This window comes from Pundamilia nyererei, unplaced genomic scaffold (genome assembly GCF_000239375.1).
Source record: "Pundamilia nyererei isolate P.nyererei 1_Seehausen unplaced genomic scaffold, PunNye1.0 scaffold00042, whole genome shotgun sequence".
Taxonomy (NCBI): domain Eukaryota; kingdom Metazoa; phylum Chordata; class Actinopteri; order Cichliformes; family Cichlidae; genus Pundamilia; species Pundamilia nyererei.
Window position 1 is genome coordinate 2243839 of NW_005187443.1, and position 26081 is coordinate 2269919.

The following is a 26081-nucleotide window of genomic DNA, read 5'->3' on the forward strand; positions in this document are numbered from 1 at the left end:
TGTTTTATTTTCCCCAGAGACCTCGGTCGGCTTCCTTCCTCTCTCTCCTTGCATTGTGAGGCTGAGGAGGATCTCTAGCTTGCCCGGTTAGTGATTTTAATTTTATAATTTTTCCCTGTTTTATTGTGAGCTTGCTTTGCTAACTGTAAACACTGCTATCAGCAAGAATGTACGACATTAAAGATTGAATTAACTAACTAAATTTAGCTGACATAAAAAAATACATTAATAACAAAAGAAATGTAAAAAAGCTACATTTAGATCTTCTATGAATGTATAAAATCTAATACCTTTATACTATATATACAATATAAGTATTGAAACTCTGGAACAATATGACTTATTAGGGTCCCATATAGTTTTACTGTAGCGTCCCTTCAACACCACTCTCCGCCGCTAGATGTCGCTGGTCCCTGCGTGTTGTGGCTTGTGGGCTGGGGGGGTGGGCTGGCTGGATGTGGACTGCTGGGGGCAGCTGGGTATGTGTGTGTCTGTGAGTGTGTTTAAGACGCGTCGACTCGAGCAGGAGCAGGAGCAGCAGCAGCAGGAGGGGGACTTGAAAACTTCCCTGCGTCCAGTAAGAGCGGGGATTTGGCGATTTAGAGGCTTCCAGTCCAGCTGCGATCGTCGGAGAGGAGGACCGATCCGGTTCTCGGCACTGGAACCATTTCCGGCCAACATGGATGATTTAGGTAAGTTCGTTCGCCGCGGAGGCAACATTAAAGCAGAGTGTGTGCTTTTAGCGTAAACACACAATGCTAGCGCTGGAGGGCTGACCAGCCCGACGACGAAGAGGAGGGGGGCTTTTTCCGCAGGTGGTCAGTAGATGTAGTTGGCTTGTTTAAGTCGCAAGTGTTCCCCGTTGCCAGGTGGGCTGAGTTATCCAGGTTCTGCTGCGAGCAAGCGCGGGGTTAAATGCACAAAAGGGCCTCGCGTGCTGCTGGCACGGGGAGGCATCTCGTTACTACGATAATGAATGTAACAGTCGTCTTATTAGCTGGTAACGTGAAGATAGTCCGCTGGACGGTACGTTTGCACTGTCCTCCTCAACAATGGGTGACGGAGTCGTGCAGGACTGCCGGAACTTTTTCATGCGCACACCTGGGATGAATGCGTGAATCAAACCGCGGCTCGTTTGGCTTTTTTTCTTCTTCACTGGTACACTGACCTATGCAGCCCCTCCTGCTGGGTGTCAGGATTATATAAGTGCCGCAGCAGGTGGGAGAGAAACAGTCCCATTAGTGCAGACTCTGGTGACACGCGATCATTGACAGAGTAACACAGTTTGTTTGATCAGTTGGATTCAGCTGATTGTTGTCAAGCACGCGCAGACGAATCCAAGAGACCCGTGTTGCTTCTGCCGGTGGGGGTGGGGGGGTCTAGGTTCTCTTGCTTTAGTAGTTTAACATTCTCACTATGAGCCAGTCAATCCTCAACTTACTTTAGATTGACAAGCTTACAACCGTGCATTTAAAAAACTGGAAGAAGCAGCAAGAGGCTGGGAAAGTAAGAGGTACATAAAGGAACATTTTAAGTGGCAGCAGGCCAGATGATTGCTTATAGAAAAACATTTTAGAGAGGTAGAGTTTCTCTGATGGGCCGGGGTTTACAAATCTGGAGGGAATCTGTAGAAATCTTTGTGTGCAAGGGGACAAGGCCAAAAATTGGGAATTCTTCCAGAAATCATTGTCTGGGAACACGGTTTGTCATGCTATCTGCAAATGCAGGTTAAAGATCTATCGCGCAAAGAAGGAGCCAAACGTGAACATGATCCAGAAACGCTGCAGTTTAAAATGGGCTGAGGCAAAGTAGAAAGCTGTTCTGTGGTCACACGATTTGAAGTTTTAAATTGTTTTAGGAAAATATAAGGGAGACTAACCCTTCTTACCAAAAGCCTTGTTCAAAAGCCTGCATCTGTGCGCGTGGAATTGACACTTTGCACATCTGGAAAAGCACCATCCATGCTGAAAGGGATATACAGATTTTAAAGCAACACATGCTCCCATCAAGGTGACGTCTTTTTTAGGGAAGGCTTTATGTATTTTAGCAAGACAATGGTGAACAGCATACTGGATCAATTACAACCACATGGCCTGCCTGCAGTCCCGACCTTTCACCAGCTGAAAACATTTGGATACAGGACTGTTGAGCAGCTTATATCAGACAAGAATGGGACAACAATCCTCTCACAAACGTTCAGCAGCTGCTCTCCTCTGTTCCCAGATGTTTACAGATCGTTGTTAAAAAAAGATGGGATGCTAAACGGTGGTAAACATGATCCTGTCCCAGATTTTTTTTTAAATGTGTTGCTGCCATCAATTTCAGAATGACCTTTATTTATTCATTTTTTTAAATGTAAGATTTTCTCAATTTAAACTATATGTTTTCTATGTTCTACAGTGATTAAATTAGAGGCTTATGAGAAGTCATTGCATTCTGTTTTTATTTACATTTTACACAGCATCCCAACTTTTTTGGGAACTGCGATTTATCTCCAGGGAGATAAAAGCATCCAGTGTAATTAAAAACTAAATAGAAGTAACGAGGCTTGCACATGGCTATCGGGATCAGCAGTTTCTTGTTAGTTTTTCCCCGGTGACTGCATGGTTAAGTTTAGCAGGACATCCACGAAATGCATAGGAGTCAGGTTCATTGGTTGCTATAAAAAACACAACCAGTGTGTTTTTGTGAAGTCAAAGATGATGAATGCCTTGCAAAAGCCATCCAAAGGGGATTAGCACCCTCCGAGAGCTGCAGGTGGACTTGCTGGGAAGAATGTTACAGGCACGGCTTCAGCTTTCAGGTTCTGCATGCTTAAAATATTAAAAAAGGAATGAAACAATGGTGTTCCTTTTTTTTTCTGTTTTCACCTGGATGTAACCCTTTCGGGCCAACACCCAGATCTCTGCTTTATGCGTTGGTAGTGGGAGTGTACCAAGAAGTCACTCTATATCCAGTCAGCGTTTATGGATACATTCTCAGCTTACACGGGCGAAGGGCTTTCCTTAAAGTAGCTATGTAAAAAAATCCAGCCAAGGGTAATTACCATGTCACAGGGCTGTAAATTCTGTCATCATTTTAGCACAGATATGTAAAAACTGTTGCACACATACGTAGCGAAACGTTGACACCAGATCCTCCCCGTGCGATTGATAGATCTCTGTTATCACGCTGGAGCTATGGAGCTACAGCAGGAAACTTTACCTCCACCTGCTTATGAAAATTGGATGCGCTGAAGGTTTAAAATGGCTTTAGAAGCAGTAGGGGATATAAAGAAGCACCACCGGTGGAGTTTGAGTGAGCCAGTCTGTCTAGTACACAACTCAAAGAGGACAACGACGTCTAGGTGTATTTTTAGCCCGAGGAGAGTCCGTCTTCAAGAGCTGAGCCAGCAGGAGCACCAGGAAACCTTTCACCATCCTGCTCTCATCTCTCTCTGCCCTGTTTTTCTCACTTTCATTCATTTTTTTTCCTGTCAATTAACTGGCTTGTCTTTACTCCTAAGTCATTTTTTCCTGTGATCCACACATGTTCACACCCAGGGCTTTTGTTATATCACTGTGTTCCTTCCGCAGCGTCCGCGAGAGCAGAGCACTGCTGATCTCAGGCTGGATGTCAGGGTGAATCAGGCCCACATGCAGGGTTTGGGCCTCAGCCAAAATTTATCCTCTTTAAAAACGCTGCACTGCCCCACCCTCTCTCTTCCTACTCCCCACCATTCCTGTGGTGAGCCACATGGGAAACTGCAGGCTCCAATCTATTGACAGTTTTAAGCTGGCTGAGTTTGCAAGAGAGGAGGTTATTTGGCTCAAAGCTTGATCGCTTGCAATTATCAGCTTTTTTTTGTTCCTCCCCTCCTTTGTTTTTCTTATGCAAGACGTGTAATTGTGTTATTTGCATCTCCTTTTGTTTGTGCAGTCCTTGTGGTGGTCTAGGTGCTGTGGCATGTTCTGAGGCAAACTTTCATTGACCTCCCCTCCTCAGCTATCAGTGCTGCAGAGCGTTGCTCCGTGCTTCACTGCCCTGGGCCTGCAACAACACGACATGAATGTCAAACAGCCTAAAAAGTTAACTTCCCTTTTACTGACTAATGCGCAGCACCTTTCAGTATTTCCTTTTTATGTCTGCAAATACAGTAACCACTGCGTTTGTCTCTCACTCAGATTAATACGTTTCGCTGTCACTTTCTCGGCATCACTTCAAGTGGAACGATTCCTCAGAGCACTGGCGGCGCAGCAGCTGCAGTGTTGGAAATGTCACTCACCTAGTGGGCGTGGGCAAAGCAGTTCTTTTACAAAGTCCAAATGAGATGTGATGTAGCCTAGATACCCAGCAGAGTCTAAATTTAGGTTGGCTTATTGTTTGTAGACCAAAGGAAACATCAGACGCCGCTCACGTGAACATCTGTCATTTTTCCCCCCGCATGTTCTGTGTTACACTGCGACACAGATGTCATGTGTGCCTGAGCGATACTTTTTTATTCTGTCAACGACACAAAACGAGCTAGAAACTTTCCCCTTCTCTTTTTTGCACTCACTCGTTTCCAGCAATTGTTCTATTTCTAATTCCAGATTTAGCTAGAAGGCCGTTAATGTTGTCTGCCATCAACAAAGCAGTTGAAGGAAATATCACGAAACCTGCCCGGTAGTTTTTTGCATAATCTTGTGCAGTCTGACCTAAGAAATTATTTTGCAATTATACGTCAATAGATGGTGTAAGGGGAAGCAAACGAGATGAATTTGCAAATAGATGGAAGTACATACCTGAATTTCATGCTAATGTAATGACCTGACTTTCCTTTGATGTATTATTAAGATTCTTTGATCGAATAGTGTGACAGTTACAGCTACATATGTCAACGGGGGATCTTTCTGAGGTGTCGGGAGGCAAATTTTGTGATCTTTGGACTAGCCATGATTTTGGAAAGGACAGCCACCAAGAGAGGAGATGTTTCACTGTGTGACAGACTTCAGGCCAGGGTGAGCCTGATGCTGTCGAAAGCAAGGCAGGAAGTCTACGTTGTGACCGCCAAATTACACTTCCCAAGTGTACCATATTCAGATACAGAATATGTAGATTTACAATTACTTACTAAAAACAAAACATGGAAACATATTGAATTATTTTATGTAACTAAGTATTCAGTTATTAGGCTTAAAGCAGCGATGTCACACTGATTTTTTTTGTTGTAGCCGATGTACAGTGCACTTGGAGAGAAGTTTAATCACACATTAATTCCCTGAGATATTTTTTATATTAATGTATAAAAAAAAGTTTAGTTATACATCTCACTGTTTCTACATGATGAAGAAATAATACATTTGTATAGTGGATAGTGGCAAAACGGGACCTTTCTTTCATTTAATGGTTTATTGATTACTTGATGGCTTTGGTGTAGTGAATGGTCATGGAGGAGGTCTTTATCAGTAGGAAAAGCTGTAAAACTTGTGGAAATACAGCTAAAAGCCTCAGATTTATTTCACATTTTCTTTGCGCGTTCTCTTTGGCGGGCTGATTCTGCCCCCTTAGCCTTATGCTTGACATCCCTTAAAGAAAAAGAAGACAGATTATCTTTACTGTTGAAGAAAACCTTCATTATCTTTACAAGGACACAATATATTTATTTCCTATTGGGCAAAGGTGTTGTTGCTCTTCTTTTTTTTGCTCATCGATGTTGCATTGCAGCTTAAAAAATAATTTGAAAGTTATTTACCAGGAATTGAGAATACGGTAGTGAGTTCAGTACTTTTTGAGTTTAAGAGGAAAGTTGCAGTGTAGCTTTGTCTGCTTCTGTTACTGTTTTTGATTATGGTTGCTCATTGCTGTGCTGAGGTGCAGCTCTAAATCAGTACTGAGTACTGTGAAGTGTAAAAATGTGACTAAGCTTGAAAGTTCACATTATTCAAAATCCTCTGGGGTTTTTTTTTTTTTTCTCCAGTAGACCACAGAAAAACCCCTGCAACCACTTGTCTGTAGGGACTCTTGCCCACGCTCGATGATAAGTCTCTAGTGACACATGCATGCAAGTCAGACATTCAGTGTGGCAGCTAAAGGCTAGAGAGAATAGCTCACCTCCTCCTCGGTTTGTCCATCTCTTTGACTTTTAAAAATAACGATTCTGCAGGGCTTTGAAACATATGGTGCACTTACACACACACTCACTTATATGCACTGAAAACAGAACTTATTCACGCTACTGATCACAGAGCGTTGGTGTGGACACACATCTCTGAATAGGAAGCTGACTAAGCAGCAGCAGCCGTCGCGTTATCTCTTATGGTCTCAGCACACGGTAACAGCAGCCTGCCAGGCCGATACTCAAGCAGCTACTATAGAAAAAGCCCTCAAGTTAAAAACAAAAAAACATATTTAGAGTCACAAGATACAAGCGAAACCTCTCCATCTTTAGTATTTCTGGAGCTACAGTCTAACCACAAGCCAGACTGTTGTTACCACAATGTGCACTTTTTTTTTTTTTTTTTTTGGTCAGCTGATTTTTCTGCACTTTTTTTATTGGGCAGCTTCACATTCAGCTTGTAGCCATGATTCTATACTGCTGACTGACATCCTGGTGGGTTGTAGTTTTGGTCATTCTAAATGATGAAGCTGCCACATCTTGTTCCACATTGACTCTCCGAATGACTTCCTTGCTCGAGTTCTTGTCTTTGTTGCTTTTTTTCTGATGTTTCCATTATTTGTGTATACACTAGAAGCCATTGTCAGCCTTCCTCATCCCTGCTAAGCTCTGATGAGTTATGCTCCCTGCTGACTTTGCTGCAAGACTCTCATCCCTGCCAGTCCATCAGTGACTGACAGCTCAGTTGATGCGATGCTGCGGCTCCTTTGATGCGAGCCGGGGAACAGCTGGTGTAACAGTTTTGCATAGACGATGGTAATTGTGAAATTTTGTTTGGTCGCGGTAAGAGGAAGCACCATGTTTTTGTAACTATACTGGCGTTAAAAAAGTGGCCCAGTGCTTCCATTTAAAGCCTCTCCAGCTCCCGTGAATATCACATGGCCTTTCAGATGCTTTTAAGCCTCTCCCCTAATTGCTTCCTAAATGTCATTTTTCATAGAGGTGGCACGTTGATGTGGCTGCAGGCTGAGATAAGACATCACTGCGTTATTAGGAAATGTGTTTGTGCCTAGCAGGTTTCCTCTGCCCTTGGCACAGGTTTAAATAGTCACTAACGCGCTGCCGGTGCTGCCCTACTTTGGGGTATAGAGCTACCACAATGAAAGCTTTTGATGAAATTGGGAAGTTGGGAGAGTGGAGGAAAAATGAGTGTGTGCAAAAGTGTTTGTGTGCGCGAGCGTCTCAGCTGGACTGAGCATTAGCTCTGTTTACAATCAACATCTGGCTTGGTTAAAAGGGTCAGTGCGGACACTCCGATCAGCTCCCATTAATGTTAATGGCAACACTCATGTGAGGATTAGTGCTCCTCAGGTTTATACGGGTGTAGTATTAACATGAGAATACACAATTATAAGTGGCTTCTGGCACTTGGATGGAGTTGATTGTTTTCCAGTGAAATGATCTGGCCCACTTTGCAGACCTCGCTAACCCTCCTCTTCATCCCCTTTCCTTCTGTCCTTGTCTTGCCGGAGGGGACAAAGAGCTGCTTTTTTTTCTGGTGCTATGACCTACTTCAGCCCAGGAAAAGACAGAACCCAAACGAGCTGATTAATAAAAGGAGAAAATTGCCCATCTTTTTTTTATGTTATTTTGCATAGCAAGCTTTGCAAAGTAACATAAAAACTGAGAATCATTTTCAGCTTGAGATTGTAGTTTATTAAGAAATCTCCTCTTATCTACTTACACGCTTTCTCTGGAGATTTCTCAATTTCTATGATATGATATTATGCATGAAGATTAAAGTACGTCAGTTCTTAAGCCAGATTTGTATTAATTCTACCCTGTAACGATTATCTGCAGTTTTATTCGCTTCATTTGAACTATAACAAAGAAAATAGCTGGTATTTGTGTTTTATAGTTACTGTTGTATCAGAAACTGAAGCCATATAACTGGTCTATACTGTAGTTTGTATTTTTACATTTATCTAAAGAAGGAACAGTTAAATCTTAACAGTAAAGTGCAGTTTTGCACGCACACATGCATATATTGTATATATAGAATTGGGTCAGGGATAATGCACAAAATCTACAGACAGTGTGGCACTTCTGCTTCTCTCTAGATCGGTAACCTGTAGTTTGCCCTCAATAACTCCCTAAATCAGTAGATTCGGCGGCTGACAGCAAACACTAGCATTCTCTGTTTGGTGGTAGGGCTGAAAAAGGTTTGGGTTAATGGGGAAACGTCATCACAGCAGAGACTTCTTTGTAGTCCAGTGCAGACTTCCTGTTATAATTATAAAACCTCAGCATGGCTTTATGCAAATATTCAGGAAGCGCTTCTTTTGCTCGTGGCTCTGCAGTGTATTTTTGCTCTTACTTTCAGTGGAGAGTCATCCATTCAGTATAACAGTGAAAATGATTGTCTCTTAGTAGACGACCCCACCCTGCTCTCCCGCATGGTACTGCTGAAGTAATTTCAAGCGGCTTTCACTTCATTCACATGCACACAGTCTCTCAAAACAACCAGACTGGGCATCGGTTAAACCCCAAACTGCCTCAGCCTTTCTTTAAAAACCTTTGAGTTAACGGGGGTTTTGAGCGAAAATAGGATGGAAGTGAGAAAAAGCAAGAGGGTTTTTTTTATTATGATTTTAGTTTTAGTTTATGCTATTTGTATATGTACAGCACTTTGTGAACCCTGGTTTTATGTTAAAGTTCTCTATAAATAAAGGTCGTATAGTATGGTAAGAGGACATGTTGTGTCTTTTCCCTGGTTTTGTTTCAATTGCAGATACTCTCCTCGTTAGTCCCATGTATATTATTTGAACATTAAAATTGCTGCTTTCATTACCTTCCTCTTCCCTTTAAATGTAATAATTCCATTTAGTTGATAACAGGAGAGCAAGAGAGCAACAAAAACAGCAGAAGCCAAGTAAATTAAGCAGCAGCCGACATGTAAATAAGCGGCAGAGAGAAGAAGAAGCGGAACTATTAATAACAACAAATGTCTCAGTGTGATATTAATAATAACAATCGTACTGAAATGTGAATTGTGACTTTTTTTTAAAAGCGTCTCAGCGATCTGTCACGTTCCCGCCGTGCAGAGTGAAAAGAAAATATAAAAAATAATAACTAATAGTTAAGATCCAAAGTCTGATGTCCACTTTTTTGCTGCTTTCACTGTGACTGTTGTGAGGCAAGAGGACAAATGTGTAATCATGTAAAAGCAAAGCTGAAATAATATCACTAATGGACTTGCTTTCTTGGATGAAAAGCTCCCAGAGATCTTACCAAGGAGCCACCTGGATATAAATGCTATAAATATGTTATAAAAGTTAAGATATGGCACAGTTTTTGTGTCGGTTGGGTTTTATCGGATGAACTTGCAGTGGCGGAGGCGTCGGGACGCTGGTTTGACACTTTGAAGTGGTGCTTCCTCCGTGGAACTTGACAGAGATGAGGTGTCGTAGTAGTTCAGCAGTTAGCATGATGTGGTTCAACCTTTCTCAGAACAAACGTGTGATCAGTGTTAGAAGTGTTTTTTTTTTTTGTTTGTTTTTTTTAAATCAAATAGCTGACCTAACTTTTCCTCTCGCCTCAAGTCACAGTAGACTAATCGCCTCTTTCTCAGACAAAGGAGTATGCGTGTAACACAGAAAGAGAATCATTATGAGCTTTGAAGTTTATTTGGTGAATAGTTATCAATTTGATACCCAGCAGGATCAAAGTTTGCATTTATTTTTATTAGTAACTGGTGGGGTGAGTTTAATATTAGCTCTTCTATTAGCTTTTTTTTTTTTTTTTTTTTTTGGTCATTAAATCCTGGGAAATATTACCTCCTCCTGTGTTAAATGCTTTAATTTGCTCAGCAAACATTCAGTGGCTTTGAAGCTCTGCTGTTAGTTGCTGGGGAGGTTTGTGTATAGTGGGTTTGTCATAGTGTTTTGCAGAAAATTAGCTGCCCGCTGGGGCAGAAAATGGTGAAATGAGAGCAGAGAGATTGAACCAAAACAGTGAAGTTATGCCCTGGGGTTCTGCTTTTTATGAAATTTCCACCATGCAAATTGCAAGTTGCAACATGAGATCATCCTGTCTGGTGGTAATTTTGGCACTTATGACTGTTAAAAAGAGGCCAAAACCTCCCACAAGGCTTTATAGAGCTGAAGGAACCGGAAGAGTCTTAGTCATTTTGTCCATTGTTAAAATAAACAAAGTGATAGCCTTGCAGGATTAGACTTAAAGGCACTAAAAAGGTTGATTCTTTTAAAAAAGAAATCTAAAGATAAACTGTAAAAGATGTCTGTTTACTTGTTTTTGCATTTGTCATTTAGATGTAGAAAGAAAATACTGGGCACAAGGCAGAAACACAACTAGAACTACATCTAATGATAAATTCCTTAGTCATTAGATTATTTAATGTTATTGCTATGTTAATATTAAAATACTTGATGTTGATCTTCTCCTGCTTTGTGTTATGTTTTGTGTGTGCTCGCTTTGCATGCATCGATGTACTCTCTCACACTGGAGTGCATGTTGCTGTGTAAGCAGCTGCATTCTGTCTGCATAAAATAGCATCTGTAGCACTTAAATGATCTTAGAGTTACTGTGTAGTAAAATATGAAACTGCATTGATTCTAATGGTCTGCAGGAGGTGACAGGTGAGTTTGCCAAAAGAAAATGACTTGCATGTGAGAATGAGAAAATTACAGTACTGTTAATTGTTATATGACCTCATTAAAACACTTTTTTAATAAGTTTGTGGTCTCAGTTGCTTGTTTGAAGTCTAATTTGCCGCTACAATATATTCCGCTGATACCACCAGTAAAAGTAAAGTAGATAATAAAAGGTATTCTTCAGGGCTGTGGTGGCCTTTGCTTTCACAGTCAAATTCAGCTCTCACTCAGCACACCTGATGATGATGATGATCTGTCAAGATTGGTGACCTATCCAGGGTGTACCCTGCCTGCAGCAGCTAGGACATTGTAAGGTTTGGTTTTGGTGGTCATACACTCTGTGGTCATTAACAAGAAAGTTTTATTTTGAGCGTTACTCTGAGAACATTCAGATCAAAGAAATGACATCATATTTCTTTTTCTGTAGAGTACAAGTGCATACATGTTAGAGCAGATGTACAAGTGCAGAACTTGCTGGGTGGTCTGTAACGCATGATTATTGCTTTGACCATCGTGGTCATCCATCATCTGCTTCGTGTCTCCTCTCCCACAGGTCAGGGTCAGCAGGAAAGTATTTATAGCGTGCCTAGATGCCTCAGTGTGTCTCTCCGGTATGTGTAGTCAGCCATGCTGAAAGGCACCTGCGTTCAGTGTCGCCGTCCACTGTTACACCCGTGTGTGCGTTAGTCTCCTGCGTGATTCAATTTTGTGCTCACGTAGCCGTCGAAGCGCTCCAAATGAACGCAGGCACAGGCCTTCTGCTATCTAACACGAGCCCAGAGGGCTGTACGGCGCATGTTTTTTCTTCCTCTTCTGGTACAAGCAAAGAGAAGGATTCATCATTTCATGTGATGGTGTGTCAGGTTGTGTCACATTGAAAGGCTAGTCCTGTCTGAACGGCACATGAAAGGCTTCGTGTCACCACATGAGTCTCAGAACAGCAGAATACTAAGATTGTTCCACACATTTTATTGCATTTTGAAGCTTTGCTGTTTTTTTTCCTCCCTCAAAGCGGATCTTAATCCAAAAGTCTGACTTTTTACCTTTTCTTTCTTGCCTTCAGTCCCTACTTTTCTGTCCTATCGCACTGTCTCGTTAAGCTGGCATGCACCTCGCATTTTTCTCCGCCTCTCCTTCTTTTTCTCTCACATGGAAGACGAGCTGTGGCACGCAAGAAATTTGTATCAGCCGGCGTGCACCTTGCACAACGACAGATGCACAGTAAAGAAATGAAAAGAATGAGGATAGAAAGATGTAGAAAGGTCAGAGAACATGGGTAAACTCGCTGCACAGCCAGGATCTTGCCGCTTAAATTTTCCTTGTAGTTTCACTTTGGTGTCAGCTCATATCTCAGTAAATGTCTTGGCATTTATGAACCTAGCAGATAAAGACTTTTCTGTATACCAGCCCTGAGAAGGGAAGGGGGGGGAAAAAAGCTTGAGCTTGGCACTTGCACGTAGCTCAACATCATCCCCTGCAGGCTGATAAATGTACTGCGCTGTTGCGTTGAAATGAACTGCTACCAGCTGGGTTAAATAAACAGGAGTAGATGTGTTGAATAGTGAACAGCATTGATTCATTCCAAGCAGCGGTCAGCACTTATAGAAGCTCATGCAGTGAGTGCAGGGTCAAACAGACAGGACATCCTGTCAGGGATAATGGAGACTTGCCTTTGTTGACATTCAGGAGCACGAGTCTTCCTGTTTGTCTAATTGGATTCTGTTCATATTTTATGTGTTTTATGTTGAGTTTGACTGTGAAAAGTAGTGATTTACGTGCTGTCGACATAGTTGAGTCTTGAAATTGTTTCCTTCTCAAACCCTCCCTAACCTCTCCCTTCATTCCTCATTTTCCTGTCTTTTTCATCTCTTCTTCTTTCCACTCGAGTTTTCCTAGTCCCCCTTTTATCTTTCTCTTTCCTATAATGAGCCCCATGTGAAACTGTCTTCGTGTAATTAAAATGCACACCATTCATCTGGGAGGAAGGGAGTCTCCTTAATCTGCGTCAACCCACATTTTAGCCTCTGAGGATTGCCTGCTGCATGCCACACTCACACACACTTCCCAGTTTCACTCCTCTCTCTCTCGACACTCCTACCACCATTCCTCATTGTTTGAGCCCAGCCGTGCTCTGCCGTGTCACATTCAGTGTCGTGCACGCAGAAACCGACTGAATGCTGGTGTTTTTCTGTGTTCATTAGCTGCAAATTAAGAGGGATGACTGAGTTTAATTGATGTATTCAGGCTGTTAGCTCTACGTGCAGCCTGTTTTTTCTCCAGGTGCTGAAAAGCAGATTTGTCCCCCTTATAAAACCTCCTTCTTCCCAAGAACTCCGGGGAATTAACCTGCGCTCACTAACAAAATACAAAAACAAGCTCACCTTCACCTTTCAGTAGAAGACATGAAACCATGTTTCAGTAGATATTTAGCACAGGTTTTTATGTGTTCTTTATTTTATTCCTCTTTTCATTTTTGGCCTTTGGAGACCTTGTGTGTGTTTTGCACTGGAGTCTGTGTCACGGTATGTTCTCTTGGCAGAGGAAGCTGACACACCTCGGTGTGCTTGTGTAGTTTGTGGATGGGTCAGAGCACGTCTAACATGCTGCATTTACTAAACAAACACAGCCCTAAAACTTAGCTAAATTATATTCTGTTCATTAGGACTGCGCGCTAATGACATTGCCGTGGGAAATGAGCTGTTGATTTCAATTAGCGTGCCTTATTTTGGTAAAGCCTCTCTCTTGTATTTGAAGTCAGTATTCTGGTGTAAGGCAGTGCCAAACAGAGTATGCGTATCTGTAGCCTGGAGGTTCATGTTTTAGCAGTAACTGTATTTTAGAGAAGCAGATTCTTTATTACCAGGGTTAAATCTAGTTCAGCTTGAGAGCTAAGTTGATTAACATCTCTTGTGTAAACCATCTGGACTAACATGTGTTCACTGAAGTCTCCACCAGCTGTAGTAAAACTTTGTTCTGACATCAGTAACAGATATGAGCCCTGCAGATATTTGTACCATTTATTTATGCAGTATTTCAAAAAAGTATCTGATGAAACCTAAATTATGTCCTGCTGTGATTTGCGTTAGTTCTGATTTATTCTCATCGGATTTTTTTAGGTTGTTCTTCTGAATGCTTTACATAGTTATGTGGTGTGGTGTAGTGTGGCTCAAATTAGGGTAAAAAATGTTGGACTAAAGTAAAGTGCTGTTCATAAATGATGTTTTGTAAGCTAAATGTACATGGAAAAATTCATTATTCATCACAATACAAAAACAAAAGTTGATCTGTGTATAAAAGATGGGACCCAACTTCAGCAGGGGCGAGCCCTGTGGTTGCCAAAAACTCAGATAAAAAATGGTTGTATGGCACTCCACAATGGGAATCTTAAAGTAAAAATCCCATTCATATTCTCCATAGGGATTTTGATTATGAGCCATAATGCTGTAGGCATTGAGAGTAGACTTTCAACGAGCTGTGACGCTAAAATGATGGTATGATATCAACCTTGTTTTAATAAAATCCTGTGTTATTCACGATGTCATGGAAAAGAAATTATTCTTCCCACAATCCTCAAAGACTGATGGATGGAGACCGTTGTTACTATGGAAGCGTTTAAACCACAAAATGTCAGGTCACTTGAAAACCCATGAGTAGTTACTTCACTGTTAAAAGTGAACAATCTTATACCTTTGGCTTTTCCATGTTCTGTTTTTTTGTGATGCAGATCAAATCTTTGTGTGTAGCTGCTTGGCTTGGTTCGGTTCAAGGCTTTAAACTCTTTATATAAGGATCTGATGAAATGGCAGTGGAGAAAGTGGATGGGAGGTTCACTTCCGAAACCGGACCTCTTTAAAAAAAAAAAAAAAAAAAATTTAAAATAGGTCTTTTGGGAAATTATCCTACTGCTGTTTTTTATTTTAAAAACTTCCACGTGAATTTATGCTTAAAATCGCCGGTTTCAGATTTGATTGAATACAGCGTGGCGTTCGGTTCGGAAATTATGGCTCTCTGAGGATGAAGCCAGCTATGAGCCTACCCGGTGATTGAAAAGTCACGACCCCACATAAAAGTGCAGTGTCCCTCGCTTTTTAAGTCAGGTCCACCCCTCACGTGTGAGGGTTTTAAAACACCAAGATGGTGACAGCCACTAAACACTGGGTGACGAAATTGTGGTGGTATTTTGTAGACTGTGGAGTGGAGAAAGATGTGCTATTGTGATCTTGTATACAGATACGAAGCACAAAACTCCATGTAGATCGCCACAGATCAAAGCTCCCAGTACAAAATCTGACCCTCTGATCTGATTGGATTTCCTTGATCTTGAGATACATTGTAACGGTCCAATCAGAAGAGAGATAGTGATGGGCGCTTTACCAGTTATGTTTCTGGCCTAATTGCTGCTGCAGGTCCCAAAAGGAGAAGTAGATTTACAAAACGCACTGTTGCATAGGGCCTTCAGCAACCAGAGGATTTTGAAAACGCACTACACTTTTCAGGAAATGGAACCAGCTGCTCTCTGATTGGACACTTTAAGCCCATACAGAAAACAATTTTGTGTAGATTTGTTTTACAAATTTTCAGATGTTTAATTACAACTACAAACTTTAGACCTATCTATGAGCATCACATTACATGATCAAACTCACTGCTTGCTAAATCCAAAGGATCTAGTGGACTGTTTCCTAACAGTGCATCTCTGCCGCAGTTTCCTTGCGTGTTGTGCGTTATGTCACACTGTTAAAATCAGCTCTGGTGTAAGAAAAGTTGTAAGGAAGAAGTGTCAACTTCATTTAAGCAAGCAAGCTCACAGTCCTCCTGACTTTGCCTTCTTGTGGACCAGAAGTCGAGCCGCACTGTTGAGTGTTAGGTACACCTGTGTGTGTGTGCTGGCCCTGCCGCTGCTTCTAGCCATCTTTCAATGGAAGGTTTTATCACACACCATACTTGGTATTTACTTTAAAGTGACAGATGTGTTGTTTCTGCCTCTTTGCTTTTATGGGTGTGCTTGTTTGCCGCTACCAAGTAAGAGATGAAGGTGCACTCAGAGCTGGCTGCAGTAGTGTAAACAGTGTGCTGCTGTGTCCATAATGAAACTCTGTGGAATGTATCCGGGCTTCTGTGTCCAGAGAGGAGACTCTGCTGTGAAACCCTGTCAACTGGCATTTTAACCACGTTAATCGTGTTTATCACGGTAGCGCTAAGGTGCTCCAAGTGGATCTGGTATTGCTCTGGCTCAGTTTCTGCTGTGTCTCCTCTCTGTCTGGGAAACCTTGCAGACCGAATTACCACTGTACTCATGGTACTTCGTGGTACTTCGGTATACCCAGCATGAGTTAGTCTCCACCTAAACTGTGGCAAGAAAACACACTTGTATATTTACAATTATAATTAAAGGACTAAATATAATGCAACATGCAGCATTAAAAAGTAGTCATGAGTCATGAGTAACCTGAGCAGAGCTTACGCTACCAGTGTGAAGGAGGGGCTGATTACAGCCCCTTATATACCTTTGTGATACCACTCCCATAGTTGGGCATGTCTGTGTTGATAAGAGCTCCGATTGCTTTCAACTTTCCTCAGTTCACCACATTGTGCACTCCTTCAGTTGCTCAGACCCTGGACACTTTTTCAGAGGATTGTCGTGATCTGTGTGAGTAGTGTTTCTACTTACTTAAGCTTTCTTACTTAAGCTTTCAGGCAGCTAGTTGGAGCTGGCATAGCAATGAAGGGGTGAACCTTACCCCCCGGCATTATTTTTAACCCCTCCTTCCCCTCTCTCGGTGATCCTCTCCCCCTCCTCGTCTCTCGTTCTGCTGCACTGATGGTAGAGTTAAGAAAGGCAGTTCCTGCCTGGCAAACGTTGTGTTTAGGTTGCCCTCTTCCTCCTCTGATTCTTTTCGTCTCTGCATTTGTGCCTCTTCACTTCCTTGCGTGTACTGTCTTTGCCTTTCTCAGAGGTATGTCTCATGTGCTGGTTACTTTAGCTATGGGTTTGACTGCTGACCCAGTGTTTAATTTTAGGAAGTGGTTAAGCTTGCTAACCTATGTTGAATACTCCCTAGCTATATGTCAGACTTTGCCATAGAAGGTTAGAGAGTGCTGTGCGCTCTTTAAATATTTTTTAGTCAGTGCTTTAGCGATACAGAATGAGACTTAATGCTGATCATTACAGTTTTGGTTATATACTTTAACTTTGTTAGTTTTACTGCTTTAGATTGGCAGCAGTTGTGCCTTTACCTGTAACACACTGGTATCCTGACAGTGTGTTTAAACTGTAATTATTTCGAGTTGCTTTATTCATGAAACACATCTTATTGGATCAAGTTTGTTCTTCAATTTAGGGTCTTATTTTTTAGGACTTGTGAAATTCTGCAAGAGAAACTAAACCCTGCTCTGGTGGGTGAGTATGCTAAAATAAGCCTGAGTATTCAGTAATACAGCCTGTGCTCTTCATTAAATCCCCTTTAATGTTATATGTCCTTCTACCTACTTGCTGGGACTGCTTAATTAGTAGTTGTTTTCTTGGCCTGCATTCCTCTGGGGAACCTGTCTGCGTTTAGATGGTAAATATGTCCGTGTGTATACCTGTGTGCAGATTTGACAGCAACCCTTTAAACCATTTCACAATTGCAGGCAGGAGAGGGTCAATAAGTAACGACAGGAGTGGTCATGACTCCTGTCATGACCACAAAAACCATCAACCATAAAAAGTTGCATGATTCAACTTTTACAACTCCACTCCCTCTGATGTCAGCGCTCTTGGGGGTTTTGACAGGTTGCGAAAGAAGCAGTAATTACTTGGTGTTCGTGTATGCAAGCAGCATATCATGAGTCGAATATTATTCACTAGAAGTTCATTGAAAGTACTGACTTTTCAGAAGTGCACCAACATGTCCGCTCAACATCGGTATAGGCCTTGTTTTATGCTTTTGGACTTTTAGCAGATTGGAGTGTTGGATAGATGGCGGTCGCTGACTTTTTCCCCCCCCTGTTCCATCACATTGGTTTTGTGCTGAATGCTCAAAGATCTTGTGATAGCGCGCTCTGATTTCTTTCTTTCCCATAGACAGTCATGAGAGCTATGGTGTTAGAGGTTAGTAATACATTTTTTTAAAATGGCAGCTATTAAAGCTCTCAAGGATACCTAATACATCAAAGTACAAGACCATAAATAATTGAACGACAAAAGTTAAAATTCAAGATAGGATATGGCATAACCAGATGCTAATCAATCTGTGCTTCTTTTTTTTTATGTAGATGCTTTGTTGGCGGACCTCGAGTCCACAACATCTCACATCTCGAAACACCCCCTTTTCCTGTCTGAAGAGGCCGCCTACTCTTTTCCTGTGCAGGGTCAGACCCAGCAAGACATCTGCTCTCCATCCCAAGTCCCACCTACTCCCTCAGACCAAGCTCTGAATGGAGTAGAAGAAATAGAGGTAAATGCATGCATGCTGTAAATGTTGGGGAATTAACCAAAGACGGTTTCGTTTCAAATGCTGCCTGATGAACTCATGGATGAGAAGTGAATTAGTTGCTGCATTGATCCTCTAAATTCACTATTGTTATTTTACTTCCTTATTTCAGTCTGTCGGCACAGCGCAGAGAAGTCCTTGGTCTAGAGATAGCAGCAGTCTAGGCCAATCCACTGGTGGAGAGGACCACGTGTACAGGTTAGAGGTCATGTTAAGTCTCAACGAAGCTCTTGAGACATCTTTCCAACAACAAAAACTCAGTACAGCTAAAAAATTTTTAGAATATGTTTCTGAGTAGAAACTAATAAGTAAAAACATTTGATCAGAAATAACCATTTCCACTTGAAACAAGATGTTGTTGATGATAAATGTTGTTTCATGTCTCTGCCCTGTTCAGTCTCCCTAATAAACATAAGAGCAGTGACTCATCAGCTGGTGCAATGAACTCACTGGGCAGCAACCTGTCTGAGCTGGACCGCCTGCTGTTGGAGCTCAACGCTGTGCAGCAAAGCACCCCTGCCTTCGCCACAGAAGGTACAATTATGAGGGAGCATTTCAGTTTATGAAATGCTCCCTCATGTTTTTCTGAAGGAATGTCGATGTCACCGTCTAACTATGGTACTTCTGTTTCTGTGGTATTACACAATGGTGTCATTCTTTCCACTGTATTCTGTTACTGTTTCAGTGTTTGCACTTCACACTATGTATGCATTTTAGATCTAAGCAGGATATGCATTCATCTTTGTTCTTTTTTTCTTTATGCCGTAGAGGAAGCTGCTCCACCGCTGCCTGGCAGCAGCATTGTCCACCACGTACAGGAGAATGGAGTCTCCACTGCAGGTAAAGCCACTGTGGTGGAGAAGCCCAAACGTAGTGGTCCCACTCGAGGAATCGAGGACGTTCGACCAAGTGTGGAGAGCCTTCTGAATGAATTGGAAAGCTCTGTCCCAGCACCACAGTAAGACCAAAAATTGTTACAGAAAAACTGGATTTGTACCACCGAGAAGTTTGTGCCCATGTATTTTATGCTGGCATGAACCACTTTTGTACTGTACGTGGTTTATATTTGTATTTATTTTTTAAAAATCCAGTCATTTTGGTTGACGGTGGTGTTTTCCTCACTAGTCCCACACCGTTGGTGGTGTCAGATGAGCAAACAGATGGACAAGAAACGCTGTCACAACAACAAGCCAGAATGTCTGCCTCCTCTGCCACACGAGAGCTGGATGAGCTAATGGCCTCCCTGTCTGACTTCAAAGTGCAAAGCAATGTGAGTGTGGTTCAGAAGTGGGTTGACTTTGGTTTGATTGAGGACAGTTATTTTTGGTATGTGTGGCTGTTTAGAATTTAGCTGTACTGGATGTTTTTGCATCTCTTAATTATAGAAAGTTGTTGTTTTTTTGTTGTTTTTTTGTTTTTTTTGCATTTGCCTGTTTTTAGGTCTTATTTTTATGAGCAGCATTTCTTCAACATTGCAGTGACCACGGTTTTTTTTTTATTTTAATTTGTTGTCAGTATTTGTGATGACATCATTCATTCGTGTTGAAACAACAATTTTTTTGTATTACAGTAACTTTCCAGGTTTTGCTTTGTGATGCTCTTTACTGTCCTTTCTCTTTCACTCTCATCTCATTCTTTATTTTCCTGGTCTCTTTCTCTTTTCTCTACCACTGTGTATGTCTTGTCTTTGTATGTACATTGCGCCCTTCACATAATTGCACCTGATTTAGTCTGGCTCTCAGGTGTCTGTCAATCAAGATGCAGTTGACCCATTATTAGTTGCTGGTTCACCGGTTATCCACCCAATAACTAACCCACCAATAACGCCTCAGATTGGTTCCCCTGATACTCCTCTACCCAATAGTTACACTGCTCCGTCCTGTACACCACTCCCGCTGGAACTCCACATAGATGAAGATGGTGGTTCAGCTCTTGCATCTTCACCTCTTTCTGCTGTAGTAATAGCATCATCTAAGAGCCTTCAGTACTCTCAGATCCAACAGAAGGCTGATGATGGCACTGTCACTTCTGAGATCTCACATGTTGAGAGCTTTAGTTTTTCCAGTACTGTAAAAACCTCCAGTGAAACTGAAGTTGACACCCCCACTCATATAATAACTAAAGAGTATGCTAGTCCAGGTGCTGCTGCCACGAGCTCCAAACCCGTGGTTGTTTCTAAAAGTCCTGTTACAGTCTCTAAAAGCCCGAGTCCCACTGTTAAAGGCAAGAGTCCCAGTCCTCCTGATGTTGAATGTAAAAGCCCGGTCCTTAAAAGTCTCAGTCTTGCTCCTGTAAGTCACAGTCCACAAACAGCAATACAGAGGGATAGCCCAGTTACCGTGCCAACCACCATGGAAACAGTGCCCAAGTCAGCTAGTCCATTAACACTTCTGAGACTTTCAAGTCCAAAGATTTCAAGTCCTGTAACAATTCCTAATATCTCTAGTTCTCCAGCTGTATCTAAAAGCTCCAGTCCTGAAACAGTCCCAAAAGATACTTGTCCTAAGAGTCCTGCTCCAGTTAGGGGGAAAACATACACATTTCCAAGCAGCAGCAGTCCCACAGGGTCTCCAGTTTCGGTCGCCACTGTGCCATCAAGTAGCTTGTATGCACCTCTTATAGAAAGTCAGGGAGGCGAAGTGCTGGGTTTAACGTGGCCATGCCGGAAGCCTTTTTTGGATGATACTTTAGAGAAACTCTTATCAACCGACTCCACTCGACTGGGTGAGAACCAGCCACCGACTGCTTTTGTGCCCGGGGAAGAAGACAGATCTTGGGAGGAGGAAGATGGATTTTATCCAGATCTCAGCCTAGAGGGAACCCTGACACCCATGACTGAGTCCAGCTGGATGGATGAGTGCTTTACCCCCTCCACCTGCCCTGGGACTCCAGATGCAACGCTGGACTTGCCCATACAGCAGCCCTCTGCTGTTGACCGTCTGTCTGCTTCTGGTCAAGTAGGAGGCTCAGCTTGACACTTCCAAAATAAGCTACTGGCATGAAGCTATAGAGGATTTAATACTTTGTGGCTCCCTTTTAATTGGCATGTGGCTAAGATATAAATTATATCTGGAAGTAATGGCAGCAGGGTTGTATTAATTGGTTGTTCAAGCAAAATGCTGAAAAGCTTATTTTGGGCAAGCAGCTCTACAAGTACTCGAGGAGCTGTGCAATAGTACAAACATGTCAAGATGAGGAGAAATTCCTCAGTCTCTGTGGTGTGATGCATGTGGTGTCATATAGCAATTTCAGAATGGCTTGAGGGAGAAGTCGCTGTGTGGAGATCAGTTGTGGCTGATGTTGAAAGCTTTGCTGAAAAGATGTCTCTGCACGCCCCCACTTGCTTCATTGACATTGCTGTGTTAGTCATAGCACCTGACATGTCATGTTCAAGCTTTTAATCACTGACACGGCCAATACGAAAAGACCCAGACTCCACAGTAAAAGGGATATTTTTTCCCTTCCCTTTTTTGCATTTGCAGATGAATTTAAAATGCACACTAGAGCTCTGTTGGTTTAATCTTTGGCCCTGCTTTGGCATGTGCAGAGTTTTATTTTATTTTGTTATAGACGGGTGTTTTCCATCAAGCATGCCTTGCCATGGATTTCCGGCAGGTTTTATGTTGATATTAAAGAATGAGCCTGTGCAGGAGGCTGATGCTCGGCTTCTGCAAACAAAATCAATTAAATATGCCTGACAGAAAAACTGCATAGCATTTTGACCCCAGCCGCTGCGTGTGGGTTTTTGCATTTGAGTGAGAAATCCACTTCTGAGCCCATCCTGCTTGTGATTGATTTTTTTTTTTTTCCCTTCGGCGTATGGCACAATTCCAGCTTCCCACACCAACTTGTTGTCTGCTCTCCAGCTCAAGTCAGTTATCCGCCGCACCAAAGAGACGTCCAACGTGCACCCAATGTACAGGGAGGGAATGTTGAGACGTAAAATGGGACCAATCATTATAAATAAAAGCAACTCGCAAGATCGACTTATTGAAGAGCTGCAGGGAAAACTGGGGATCGGGCGGTTGGAGCGCAGGCGTAAACAACAGCCCGATGACTGGTTGACGGAGGGAGTCATTGTTACATCCAACCCACAGCGGACACGAGAGGAAGGGATTCAGCCATCTGTGGATAAGGTAGCAGGATGAAGGTGGAGACGAAAAGCCTCACTGATGGTGTAGTTTATGCCTTTTTGGCTTTTGATCACAGGATTAACTGGCAGATATGAGATATTTATCATTTTTCAAACTTAACCATAAAATTTTACTTGTTATTGGCAAACAGTTTAAACAGTTTCACTTTTCGGGCCAATATAGTTTTCCTTTTTTGTGTCTGATGTTTCCTCTCCTTTCCTCGCTGCTTTGTTTCCTTCTTCCTCCCAGATCATCATCCCTCCTGAATCACCCGCCCCACAGAGAAAAGTCCTTCCCCCTCCACTGTCTCCCCCAGTTCTCAAAAAGCCACCCCCCATCAAGCAGACTCCTCCGCCACTACCTCCTCCCCCTCCAACCCCACCTCCTCCTCGAGAACCTACCCCTCCACCTCCCAAGGAACCTAGTCCTCCTCCTCTTCCTCCTCCTCCTCCCCCACCTCCTCCTCCTCCCAGGGAGCCCACACCTCCCCCTGTCCAACCTCCTCCATCACCTAGCCCTCCACCCAAGCCGGTCACGCCACCCCCGCCTGCCAAGCTCTTTGTATCAGTGGGTTGTCAGACAGAGTACGACCCCATCTTTCCACCGATTCAGGCACGGATCACCTTTCTTCCATCTTCCTCCTCTAACTTCATTCTTTCCACTTTCTGTCACACTTTGAATTGTTTTACTTGAGCTTGTTTGTTGGCTACTTGGATATGTATGGGCGTTAAGGAATTTGTCCAGACACTCGTTCTGTTTTTGGCCCTTGGTGTCAAACAGGTAACCTCATGAAGGCTTTGTCTGCAGTCCAGTCACAGGGGTGCTGACATTCAGGCTAGAAGGACTGAGCCCACATTCTAATTCTGACATCCAGTGGCGCCAAGAACAGTGTGTTAGAGTGGAGAGGAGAATTTAAGAGCTTAGAGGAAAGCAGAGTGTAACTCCCTGATATTCCCGTTACACTAAGAGTCCTGCCATGCATAGGAATGGAAGGATTGCAGTGCCACTGAAACCTAATCTGCCGCATGACAGCACAGTTACCGTCACAATTATAGCATGTCTCACAAGACTTAAGTCAACATGTCCCATTATGTCAGACACCAACCAGTTGAAGCTGAATTTCTTATACAATCATGCTTTTAGGAAAAAAAACTTTGTTAGAACCTGCTTTAGCAGAATAGCACAACCATGGTGAAATACCCAGGAAAAGGCTGTGTTTAATTTTATCAAATGTATGGAGGCCGTGGGTGTGGGTGGTGGGGGCATGCAGCATAGGTGCTATTTTCTCCTTCAGTGGAATGTAGGAGTCATGAAGCTCCAATGACAACACCACCTGAGAAGGTCTGTGTTTGCTTGCATTACAGTCACCAGACACATTTACACATACATGTTAATATTTGAGGCCTGTTAACATAGATTAGGGCTGATCTAGGTGGAACTGTTGGAGCTCAGACTTCATAGGCCATCAACTACAAAGACAGTAGAGACGTTGAGGTGACATATAGCACACAGGTAGCCATTGTAGCGTCCACTGTCTGCATCCACTTGTGGTCAAAGCAACTACACCTCTAATAATCCTTTAAAAAACTATAAACTTATAGTTCCTGCATTTTAGCGTTGAGTTTTCATTCCTGGAGGTTTCTTTGTAGTTTACATGTAAGTCTCACACCTCAAGGGTTCCTGGTTCAAAGCCAGGAGGAGACACAAATCCCTTTGGGGCGACATCAGGAAGGGCATCCAGTGGGAAAATTTGCCAAATCAAATATGCTGAGCCATCTGCTGTGGTGAGCCCTTGTGAATAAGAGGGCAGCCAAAGGAAGCTTTTTTTTAAATTAATAAACTCTCAGAAAATGTTATGTTTATACTATATCGACTTCCGGAAAGCACCACTGCAACTTTAAAATTGTTCCTCTGAGTGCAATTTAAATCCCAGTTACAAAGACAGCTACATGAAGTCAAGTAAGTGTGCAAGAAAGAATGAAAACACAAAATGTAGCAGTGGTGCGATTCACTCACACTAACTGATATTATACTGAGGTTGTTTATTGAAGCATCTGAATGGTGTAATTAAACACTTTGCTTTTCCATCTCTGTCAGATCCATTCACCGGGAATGACTTCTCCCTCTCCTGCCCCCAAACCAGCCAACAAGCTGGACAACATGCTGGGAAGCTTGCAGTCTGACCTCAACAAACTTGGCGTCCAGACAGTGGCTAAAGGGGTCTGCGGTGCTTGTAAGAAACCGATTGCTGGGCAGGTAACAGCACAGAAACATGTAAACATATATGTATGTTGAATGTGGCTCACATACTAAACTTTTAACTCGCCTATTTTTAGACACGTGTGCTCGCAGGCTGTTATTTTTATGCACGAATACCCAGTGGGATTTTGCACACATTAATGCAGTTTTCTGTTAATGGTATGGTGAAGAGAAGATTACACTTTAGATTTATTTGCACAATGAGTGCAGTAATGGCTCATGTTTCACTTGCTTCTGGCTGTTGCTTAACCTCAAAGCTGCTTAGTCTATCAATAGCTCACCTTTCATTTAGTTTACAGCCAATAAGTGGGGTAATAAATACAATGTGTGTTTCATTTTACCAAAGTTTAGCTTTAAGCTCAATATAAGTACATGATATCCAGATTTCAGCAGCAGCTCCTCCTCCAGAAAAATGATATTTTGCGATACTTTGAATTTACAGAGGCTTAATGTTTTCACAGGATTATAAAGATGTTTTTACTTATGTGGAACAAGATGATTGTAAATATGGTTATTATTCCTTTTAAACTTTGAGTTGCAAACATCTGCTGCTGTTTGCAGGATTCCCTTTGCTGCTCTCATGCTCTGCTGCAGAGATTTTCTCTGCTGAGCCAGGTCTTTTCTCCTTGCAGCTCATTAATTTTTCATGCACCGTGTCTCCCCACACCAGGTGGTGACTGCCATGGGCAGAACGTGGCACCCCGAGCACTTCGTGTGCACCCACTGTCAGGACGAGATTGGCTCTAGGAACTTCTTTGAGCGCGATGGGCACCCTTACTGCGAGAAAGATTACCACAACCTGTTCTCACCGCGATGCCACTACTGCAATGGACCCATACTGGATGTCAGTAATGCAAACTTCAACACAAACACATACACACGTATACGCATACATGGTTGTATACAGAGACTGGGCAGATAATATTTATTTATTCATAACTTAATGGATGAGGGTCTTACTGGAAACAATGTGCTGGAAAGTGCTTTTCTTTCTCAATCACTTACGCTGATAGTCAGGCATATAAATATAGCATGCATGCACAAGGCCCTAGAAGAAGTTGGAGCAAAGTGACTTCTAGTTTCCTTGTGCATGTAGGAAGTAATGCATTATTCTGTAACATATGAACACATTACAAGTTAAGGTTACAGATGCTATTCATCCTCCTTCATATCCATTCATAAAGCTGCTGTTGACTGAGTTCGATATAGGCTTGGTTAGTGGTTTAGTGTTTTGTGTTCACTGGTTGGGATCTAACTGGTTGGGATCTAACTGAGTGCACAGTAGGTAGTGGCTTTTGCCAAAACAGTAGAAAGAGAATTTAAAGTGAAATTAGATTTTTGTTGTGCTGTTGGCTGGCTGTAGTGCACTGAGGCGATAGGAAATGCAGGTCTGTAAAGCTTTGTTGGGCTGCCTCCTTGTTAAACTGCAATGTGTTGTGTTATGTATGTATGTATGTATGTATGT

General features: G+C 42.4%; 1 protein-coding gene across 3 annotated transcripts in view; it reads left to right on the forward strand.

The window, feature by feature from the left end:
* The first annotated feature begins 311 nt into the window (after nucleotides 1-311).
* LOC102211295 (paxillin-like) overlaps nucleotides 312-26081 on the forward strand; it is a 28575-nt gene continuing 2805 nt past the window's right edge. Inside the window, exons 1-8 of one of the 3 annotated variants that reach the window (XM_013910373.1) lie at nucleotides 312-692; nucleotides 18007-18188; nucleotides 18337-18422; nucleotides 18622-18758; nucleotides 18993-19182; nucleotides 19350-19494; nucleotides 19955-21181; nucleotides 22091-22566. In XM_013910373.1, coding sequence (XP_013765827.1) covers nucleotides 401-692; nucleotides 18007-18188; nucleotides 18337-18422; nucleotides 18622-18758; nucleotides 18993-19182; nucleotides 19350-19494; nucleotides 19955-21181; nucleotides 22091-22372 — 2541 coding nt within the window. In that variant the 5' untranslated portion in view covers nucleotides 312-400 and the 3' untranslated portion in view covers nucleotides 22373-22566. Of the gene's footprint in view, nucleotides 693-18006; nucleotides 18189-18336; nucleotides 18423-18621; nucleotides 18759-18992; nucleotides 19183-19349; nucleotides 19495-19954; nucleotides 21182-22058; nucleotides 22567-24454; nucleotides 24614-25286; nucleotides 25461-26081 lie in introns of those variants that run through there. The other 2 variants (XM_005731299.1, XM_005731300.2) reach the window with 2 other exon arrangements.